Here is a 10,651-nt window from a genome sequence, read left to right as displayed (position 1 = left end):
GTGATGTAAAACGTGGTTGTGGTGAATTGGGGAAAGCAGGTTGTTGATTGGTGGTTTGTGTTTTGCTAAGATGTATAGCTGGTTTTATCGGCAATTTGGTATTTAGACGACGCGTGGGTCCAATAGGATTATCGTTAAACTTAACTTGTTTTTTCACTGGCTTGTCATCGGCATTTAAACGCTAAAATATTGAAGCAATAATTAGTGAATATTTGCCCTAAATCATAGGTAAATTGCAAGTGAATGCAAATCATGAAACTTACCAACTGCTTTGAGCCACACTCGCTGATTCGTGGATTATCTTGCGCTTCGAATATTTTGCCCTCAAATTCTCGACGCCTATCACTTGGTCCATTTACATTATCTTCCATTAACAATCTGCGGTTAGATGGAGATAAAGGTTGGGAATAGATGACTTTACCCTCACAAGTATCGTGAAACTCCATATCCTCATTCCCAAAACGCTCCGGGCCAATATCAAGGCTAAATCTTGGTGAGTTTAACAAGTGCATATTTTGCTTGCCATTAACGGTGAAAGTGTTAACAATAAGCGGCAATGACGCGGCGGCTGATGTTGACGGCTTTTTACCAGCAGTAACACTACCACCTTCACTTGCACCCTCAGACTCAGACTCATCCACCCCGTAATCGTCCGTTGTTTTCACATAAGGGGATTGTCTACTTGTGGTGTGCTTTTCATCACTTGAATTAAATTGCTTTTTAGATTTTGGCGCTAGATAAGTTCTAAGGCCATTTGGGGCAATCCCGCTTGCGGTCAGAGCATCATCTTCCGATGCAGCCTTATCATCCGTAGTGCTGCTATCCAAGCTTGTGTAGTCAGTATCGACAGCGTCACAATCTTGATAAGATTCTGTTGGATCTAAAATGCTGCCCGAAAACAATTCTCCGTCTGAGTCTGAGTCCAAGCAAATAACCATTTCGGTCTCGTCTGCCTGCACTCTCTCGGATGCTCTCTCTTTCAAATCTTTAAGCCAATCTAAAGAATGCTCCACGTACGTCATTCGAGACGGTTGCTCATCTTCAAGAGTAAGATCGACGCATTCAAGCGGCTCTGGTGTGACGGCGCGTCGATTTATACGCTTTTGATGCTTCAATCCAGCTGCGTATGTGGCACCAAAATCCCAAAGTGGCGTTGCATTTATAACGTCATCCTGTAAGTTTAAAATAAAATTATAATTAAAAAATATGCTTTTTTGAGAAGAAAAATTTGCTTTTGGTGCTGCCATCTCAGTTATTGTTTTAGTCATTTACTTAAGGAAACAATCAAAGTGAAAAACAGTGGTGGCGACTAACTGCACACAATTGCTTCCACTAAGATGTTTAACTTAAGCATCAGACCTTTTACTTGAACATCATAGCGAGGATTAAAATGTAAAAGTATTTTTTTTTTGTTATTGGAACGGCATGACTAATTCCTGCCTAAAGCGGCTAGTCTATTAAATGTGGACGTAAAGCTCACTTTAGGGTAACAGGAAACGTGCCATTTCGATAGTGACTGAATGGAAATGAGTGGGGTTAAAAGGAACACTAACAAATTTTGCCAATTTTTCTTTTAATATTTCCTAATCTTTTATAAAAATACATCTCATTATCTAACAAAAACCATATAAATTCATATTTCAAACTTTGTGGTAGTTTCCATATTAGTCCTTGATATATATTGTTTCAAAAATAAATATTGGAAATTTCCAAGGATATTCAAGGATAAAGTTTTAAAAGGACATCCGTCCTGGTGCACCAAAAAATTATTATTATTTTTTAATTCTACAAAATTTTTCCTTTTAATTGGTACCCATATTGTTACTCTGCATTGCACCAAATTTAGAAAAAAAAAAAAATTATAAATCATATCCCAGAAATTTCAAAGTCCTTTAAAATAATCCTGACTTCAGAGAGAAAAACTAAACACGCAGTTTTACTATATTTGGCCCCCAGATTTGAGAATACATTTACTTTTTTCGTGTGTAAAATTGACTGTCACACGGTGTAATATGTTAAGATATGATTGGAAAAAAATGTTTTTTGTATACATGTTTGTTAATTATGTTTTCTTGTAAAAATGAATAGACTCCCTGAAGAAGACACAATAATGTGTCGAGGAGGCAGAAAAGACAAACCAACGCTTTTGCTTTAAATTCAACGGCCGAAAAGCTCCAAATATACAAAACAAACAATTTTGTATACATTGGCCCAACTTAAAAACTAGAAATATAGTAAAAATTTGTTAAAATGTCGTGTCCCCATTAATTTGTCCACCACTGTAGGTACCAGTGGCCTGCACGATTATGTTAGTATCGTACGAATACGTTATTAACTAACACTTCTGACGATTACCACAATGCGAAAGTAGCATAGCATCGTGTGATTACTAACAGCATCGTCGATTAGTAACAGCATAGCAGAGTAATAATTCTGCTAATAAATTGGCAGCGGCTGCATCGTCAATAGCAGTGTGACCAGATAATCCCAGATCCATATTAACTATACTTGCATAGTGTATTTTTTTATTTACTTCAGCATAAATTAATTCATAAAGTCATAGAAATTAAACATATTTCAATTTAGCAAAAACGATAGCATAAAGTAGGAGTGAGAAATAAAAAAATAATTTTAATTAACTAATTTTCAATACCCATTCGTCCTCGTAAACCAAACCATTTTATTTGTTTTAACCCACAGAATTTCCTCTTTCATTAGTATAAACAGAACGGGTTCGCTGAGTAAATTTCGTCGGACGGAGCGATGCCGCCGGATGATATTCGCTTAAAATTTTGTCAAGTAAAACTGAACCGGAACAATAATTTAGTGCTACTAGAAATATTGTGGAAGATTGTCCTTAAAAAATGCTAGTTTGAACATAAGAAAAGGCTAGAAAAAAGCCACGAAGCTAAATCCTAAATTTCGAAGCTAAACGACAAAGAAAAAAGCTAGATCTAGCCTCAAAAAGGCTAAACTGGCAACACTGTTACTGTGTCACGCTCACGGTTGCCACATTTTATAAATGTAGTAATAGTGGATATTTTTCGTGCATGGGCTTTTTGGCCTATTTTGCTTATACATTAGAGGTCTGCATCGGAAGATATTTGGCTTCACATTGAAGTTTTCTAGCGAATACGCTTCCTTCTCTTCCTCTCGAAGTACTCGACAAAAATATGTTCCGAAAAAGAGAGGAAAATAAAAGAAGAAGTAATACGTTGTGAAACTTCCGCAAGTAAAAGGTTCTTTCATGTGAAGTTTTCAAGTATTTTAGGAAGATTTCGTTTGAGAGCATAATTTATATATAAGAAATATGATATGTCTCGTGCACATAAAATATATTTACGTTTAGTTCTATACGTTTTTTATATATACATGTATATATGTACATACATACATACATATGAGTGTCTTTGAGGTATTTTTATCAGGGACGTGAACCGGATGAAAAATTTGTTTGGTTCGGTTCAGCGGGTCGAACCGTTTTTGCACTTTTGGATTGGTTCGTCAAAGCGGTTTTTTGGTCTTTGAACCGGGGTTTCGGTTCGGTTCAACGGTTCGAAAAACAAAAAAATTACGCGCAAGTTTAAGTGTCAAGTGTCAAGTGCAACAACGCGCAAGGTTAAGGGTCAAGTCTCTGTCAAATGAGATGAGTTGCCTTTACATTTGATATTGTCACATGGTAAACAAACATGATGGGTATTATCATGTTTACCAAAAAGAAAAAAAAGTGGGTACATTTATCTATTGAAAATTGGTTGAAACGAACCTTTCAATCTTTATAGAAAGTGGTTCGGTTTTCGGTTCGGATCAAACATTTGTGGAAAATTTCGGTTCGGTTAATGGTTCAGTTAATTAATAGAAAAGAGCGGTTTTCCGGTTCAAAACCGGTTCGGTTCAAAACCAGTTCACGTCCCTGATTTTTATGTCATTGCTCCATATCTACCCTCATACTAAATCAAATTTAAATATTGAAACACAACTTTGAAGGTCAGCTTTACTGCTTTCGGAAAAAAATCAAATTTTTACATACGGCAACTGTATCTGTCTGAAAATAAAGTGAATAAAATATTTAAGTGGCGTAAAATTTTGCAACGCTTTTATCGAACGAAAGGCATTTCAGTCCGCTTTTATCAAGAGGTAATATTTTTAATAGGGTTGCCACCTGCCTAAAAAGTTAAATTAAATTAACTATACAATATAGATTTTCGGGATTCTTGGGACTTATCGATATTATAATCGATATTTTCATAGGGGTTGTTATCGATATTTTTATCGATTTTGTCATCGATTATTTATCGGTTTTGTTATCGATTTTGATATCGACTATTTATCGATTTTGTTATCGATATTTTTATAGATTTTCTAATCGAATTTTGTTATCGATGTTATCAATTATTTATCGATTTTGTTATCGATATTTTTATCGATTTTCCAATCGATTTTGCTACCAATATTATTATCGATTTTCTTATCGAAATTTTTAACGAATTTGTCATCGATTTTGTAATTGATATTTTTATAGGTTTTGTTATCGATATCAAAGGTCCTTAATTTGACATCTATTTTTTTAAATTCGAGAGAACTGTGCAGATCTGATGTCCTTCACAAAAAATTGCTTCACGTATTCGAACACCCATATTTCAATACATAAATATGTATGTATTTCATACATAAGTATTGTATGTATGGAGCCTTCTCTAACCAATTTATAGTAATACCCATACTTTAATAACTGATTTAACTTAATAAATAATTGTAATTAAAATTTTTAACAGGTGGCAACACTTTAAAAAATAAAATAAAAATAAACCTTAGTACACATCTACAGGCCAAGCGCTTTAATATCACACCCCATTTTTTCAAATCGAACTTGCATTCAAAAAAAAATGTCTTCGCGTGTTATAAGTAGAAACCAAACCCATAAAGAGAACATAAAACTTCACGTGCAGTTTGACCTTCCTATGTGAAGTTTGCAAATACTACGTTCAGCTTGCTTGATACTTAAAAGCTCAAACAGTCAACGACGTAACGTAGACGTAGGTTGACGCAGGCACGATCTACCTTATGGGATTCGCGTGTTAACGAAAACTCACTACCGCATGGCGGTGACGTTGCCGTTGCTTCTCTCTCCCTCTATCAACAGTAAATTTGATTTGCTGCTACGTACGTCAACCTACGTTTACGCTACGTCGTTGACTAACTGCGCTTTAAGTATGTGAGAATAGCGGAACAGGTATTTGGTGAAGGAGAGCGCCGTCGAGTAACATCGTTCAGGTACGCTCATTTGGGATGTTCTCTACTTTTGTTTCTTTTTTTTTTGGGTACCGCAAGCACGTGCTCCTATTTGTCGATTGAATGTGAGAAGTGCAGTTTGACTGGGAACTTTGCAGCCCTCTATTAAACATACGTATCAGGGTTGTTGCGAATATTATTCCAAAATAAAAGTCCTTTCCGAATAATAAACAAACGGCCTGTCCAAATTAAACAAATTTGGTATCATATGAAAGAGGACTGAAATAGCTTTTAAACAGAAATAACGAACGACCCCTATTTACATTTTTTTTTTATAATTTAATACTAAAGAAATGCATATACCTGACACAAGGTTTGTTCTATGGTAATTAATTAACACCTTTTGTTTAAATATTTTTCAATATGTGGCTTTCCTCGTTAAGACATTTCAGTTTTAAAGCTATTTAAGTCCTCTTTCATTTAATACCAAACTTGTTAATTTGGATAAGCGGTTTGTTTATTATCCGGAAAAGACTTTTATTTCGGAATAATATTCGCAACAACCCTGATACGTATTATCCCATATAAATACTGTCCCATTGCTATTTTGATCTTCCCATATAAAAACGGACGAAGTTTTTATTTTTATATGAAATTAATGTACTGAATAATTTATGATAAACTAACAACCCATTTGCCGCCTCTTTACTAACATATTAGCAGATACACATTTTTCTAAACTAAGTCGTTCTGAAAGACTTCCTTTTTATGAAAAATTATGGAGCCAACGAACTACTTAGGGAACCTTTACTTTCACAAATTCTTCGCCAAATCGAACCTTAGTTTTTGTGTCGGTTTGGATACTTTGCATCGGTGGTCGCATGCTAACACATTAAAACAATTCAATGAGTCACACTGTGTGCGTTGATAGCACCGCCCAACAGAGTTAGAACTCCCGCGTGCCTAAATCGGAGTAAATCGTAGTAGAAAATAAAATTCCGTAAATTTTTTATATTTACATAGATGTATATACATACAAGTAGGTAATACAAAAATTTAGTATTTTTTTAATAACCTAACGCATACTTCTGTTAAGTTTCAAAACGGGAGACAAAACGACTTCGTGTTTTTTTTAAGGTTTAGATACTGCAATAGGTGAACCTTATTTTTGAAAGAAAATTGAAGTAGATTCAGCAATCCGGCTTCACTCCGAGCATGGTTGATTAATACGTGTGACAAACGGGCTCGCTTATCTGCATAAACAGCCGTTATTTGCATTAACTCGTGCATTTTCCTGTTTCAAATGCGCATAAGAAGCCGAACAAATGCACGAAATTTTTGGGAATTAATTCGGATCAGGGGAATTTTCGATGACAACATTCCACCAGTGTTGCCTTTTGTACAAGTAAGCAAACAAAGCAGGCGAGTTTTGGCGTCCGCGGTAGCCGAATAGTTGCGTGCTACAAGTCTGTAGGTGCCAGGTTCGATCCTCTGTGTGAGCGATTGCCAAAAGTCTTTTTATTTATTTTTTTTTTTTATTTTATTTGATTTATATATTTAATTTTACTCTTTAATTTTAATTTTACTATGTAGTACGTAACAAATTATTCTTAAAATTATCTCCTATTTTATGCAATTTAGCCAAGGTTTCAAAAGAGAGTTCTTGACGCTTTTTCCAGTTAAACGGATTATTAGTGATATTTTCTAGTTGCTTGCACTTGGAAAATTCGGAAATTTTTTGATTAGCATGAATGCCATAATAAAAAACAAATCTACTACGGGAATTTAGTTTTTTCCGATTTTAGGAGTGATTTACTCCTAAATCTTATTTTAGCAGTCCGAACAGTGACCAGCACAGCTGCCGCACGCTCTCGCTGTGTATATGTACGTACATGCAATGTTTACGCTCTTTCTGCTCACTCTCTCAAAGATTTCATAAAAACCTGAATGGTACTAACATGCAAGAATGATAGAATACAAGATTGCGCCTATCAGAGAGGATTTTTGAGAATAACTTTTGAGTGACGTCACCTGGTGCAATTGCGAGAGAGAAATGCCAAAACGTGAGCAAGAGCGGAAGAAGTAAAAATGTTGCAAGGAAAACGTAGACAAGTTGCACAAGTGTAACGTCATATAAACAACGATTCTGTCAAATTCACTGAGAGAGGAATAGCGGTACCGTGATTGGCGCAACCTCTATTTCTCTCAATCGTGACTAACATGTTACTATCTTGACGATGCCAACGATGCGGTGATTCTGCGATGCTAAATTTACACTTAAGTAGCGTGTACTCGCCGCTTCGGCATCGCTAATTATTAACATGTTACCTTTTTATATAATCGCGCAGCTCTCTAGTAGGTACACACATAGATGATGTCTTGTGGGGTGCCTTAAGAAGCCGGACATATTTGGGTTTGTCGGGCTTGAGTATAGATAAGGAGTTGAGGGTGTTATGGTAATTATTCCAGAGCTATGTGGTTGTTGTTGTTGTTGTAGCGGCTACAATCGTTGTCGTCAAGCTCTACTAACGGCAGTCCTAGGAAGCGTGCAGCCTCGACGGGGTCTGCCCATAGGGACAGGGGCGTCAGCGTGGTGAGATTTAGAGGGCATACGAAGAGATGATGTGAGTCATGGGACGACTCTCCGCATGCCGGGCATCCATTGCGAACATCTTCGTTTAATCTGCTCAGTTATCAGTTCAACCTGCTGCAGTAACCAGAGCGCAGTTGGGCTATTGTGGTCCGAGTCTCCCGAAGCAGACGAAGTTCTGTCTCGTCCACATCTGGTGGTTGCGTGCCCAGAACGGCATTCACAGGTCGGGAGTCTACATAAATCGAGACTGCCTCTCTGTGAATGCCGTTCAAGGCCTGTCGATAAGCTGTCGGGTCCAGTGGTTGTTTGATGAACCTCTGGACATCGTCCGTAAGTTCGTAGAGATGCCTCCTGACGTGACTGGGCGAAGGCTCATCTGCAAGGAGTAGTTTGTTTGGGTGGCCACATCTGTCGCTCCCAACCAGTAACTGCTTGCAGAGCATTCTGTTATGCTCCTTAATAGGGAGCATGTTGGCCTCCTCGTGCAGGTGGTGTTGCGGCGACATCAAAAGGCATCCAGTCGTTGTCCTAAGGGCGGTGTTTTGTGCCGTCTGCAGCTTCATCCAGTGCGTCCTACTAGTAACCGGTGACCACACGGGCGCAGCGTAGGTCAGAACCGGTCGGCCTTTTTTGTCTTTGCCCCAGGTGCTGCCGGCTAGCGAATTGAGGACCTTGTTGCGGTTTTGTACTTTGTTGACAATTGCGGTTGTATGCGCCGAGAAGGAGAGCAGACTATCGAATGTTACTCCGAGTATCTTCGGGTTGTTCACCGTCGGAAATGGTGTATCATCGACGTGAATTCCCAGTTGCAGTCTGACATGCTTCGTCCAGGTGGTAAAAACTGAGGCTGAGGATTTTGTAGGGGAGAGGGTTAGGCTCCGTGCAGTGAAGAAGCGAGAAAGCTCGGCGAAATAACCGTTAACTTTCGAGCACAAGTCATTAATTCCATTCCCGGACGCCATGATCGAGCAATCGTCAGCATAAGAGACTATCGAGACTCTCTCTGGTGGTTGAGGGAGCTTTGAAATGTAAAAGTTAAACAGTAATGGGGAAAGGACACCACCCTGTGGGACCCCCTGTTTTATTTTCCTCGGTTTGCTCGATTTGTCTCTAAAAGTTACTGACGAGTGACGAACACTCAGATAATTCGCCGGCCACCGTTTGAGTCCCTGTGGGAGAGAGAAGGCCTCTATGTCTTCAAGTAGCGTTGAATATCTGACAGTGTCAAACGCCTTTGACAAGTCCAACGCCACTAGAATCGTTCTCTCACAGGGACGGTTACGGTTAAGGCCACGAGACGATAAGACTCTCCTTTTTTGTCTGGTTTCCCCGGTTTGAGCAGTGGGACCACTCTCCAGATGTCTGGAATGACGAGAGTGGTCATTGACAAATTGAGGACCTCCGTTAGGTACGCTACTCCCGTAGGACCCAAATTTTTCAGCATCAGCATGCATATTCCGTCGGGTCCAATAGCTTTGGAGTCTTTCGCCTTCCCGATGGCTACCCTTACCTCACCTTCTGGTCACTCGACGTTTCGCTTTATCCACCGGAGGAAGCAAGATGAACTGCCGGCTAAAATAGCTCGCGCATCGCTCCGGGTCCGACGAAGCGTGTTCACCAGTCTATTTCAACTCTGTCGTCACGCTTCGTCGGGTTGGACATTGACTTTACGGTTAACCAAAGCTTACTCACACCAGAGGCGAAGTTGCAGGTCTTCAGGCGCTCTTCCCATTTCTTCCGCTTTGTACGTTCACAAGTTGCCGAATCTCCGAGTTGAGATCCCTAATACGGAGATTTCTGGGATCGGCCTGACGAAGGTTGCCGCGTTCATCGGCTAGGACAGCCGCTTCAGCAGTAAAATTCGGAAGAGGGTTCAAGATGGGATGAAGCGGGCTACAGCAGCAGTGACAACCCTGCGGAATTTACGCTCACCTAGGTGAACGTCAGTTGGTGTGGGTAGTGCAGCAAAGGCGCTTTCAGTAACATCCGCGAAGCCTTTCCAATCAGCTTTAGAAAAGTTGACATAGGTCCTGTGATCCGCGGAAGCAAAGTTGGCTGGTTTATCAATCGAGATGATTATGGGCAGATGGTCTGATGCTAAAGTCAGCATACGTCGCCACGATACGCTGTTTATCGGACAAGCGCTGACTATTGTTAGGTCTGGCGAGCTGCAGCAGCTGCCCATAATCCTGGTGGGTGCGTCGTCGTTCATTGTACAGAATGTCGAATCGTCTATCTGCTCAGCCAATTGTGTTCCCCTACGATCGTTTGACAGGCTTGAATGCCAAAGATCGCGGTGCGCATTGATGTCACCAACTACCATACGGTTTTCACCTCTGACTGAAGACTGTTATCTCCTCGATCTTGCTCTGAAGTCCGTTACAGTTGAATTGTAAAGTCTTCGTGTGCCTAGGGAGACTTAGTGGATTGTGGGGTGTTAGTTATGTGTGTTGCTTTGCCGCCACATGCTGTGCTTGCTGCTGCTGAGGCTGTTGCACTGTTGTGTTAGTGGGCGGCGTCGCAGTTGGGGGTTGCGACCGAGCAGCACAGCATGGGCCCTCATAGTCCCTCGTCCAATCTCGCGTGGTGCGCAGTCTTGAGCATGCCCTAAAGTGACACCAGCCAAGGCAGGTATTGCACTTGACTGATGTCACATTACGGAGTATCCTGGACTTACACACCGTGCAGATTGTCGGAGGAACTAGGAGTTGTTGGCGGTGGCGTGTGGGTGGTGGTGCAGTTGTATCTGTAGTGTGGTCTGTTGTGTCTGTGGTATTGTATTGGCTATTGTGTTGTATTGTGGTGCGGTTGGTTTTGTGTTGAGTT

General features: G+C 39.9%; 1 protein-coding gene across 1 annotated transcript in view; it reads right to left on the bottom strand.

The window, feature by feature from the left end:
* Positions 1 to 10,651, bottom strand: part of LOC118739155 — a 33,426-nt gene that overhangs the window by 13,682 nt on the left and 9,093 nt on the right. Inside the window, exons 7-8 of the mRNA XM_036470336.1 lie at positions 264 to 1,172; positions 6 to 181 (exon numbers count right to left, since the gene is read on the bottom strand). Of these exons, the coding sequence (XP_036326229.1) occupies positions 6 to 181; positions 264 to 1,172 (1,085 nt within the window). The remainder of the gene's footprint in view (positions 1 to 5; positions 182 to 263; positions 1,173 to 10,651) is intronic.

This window comes from Rhagoletis pomonella, unplaced genomic scaffold (assembly GCF_013731165.1).
Source record: "Rhagoletis pomonella isolate Grant_MI unplaced genomic scaffold, Rhpom_1.0 Rhpom_scaffold_00005, whole genome shotgun sequence".
Lineage (NCBI taxonomy): Eukaryota > Metazoa > Arthropoda > Insecta > Diptera > Tephritidae > Rhagoletis > Rhagoletis pomonella.
This window is presented reverse-complemented; position numbering and strand designations above follow the sequence as displayed.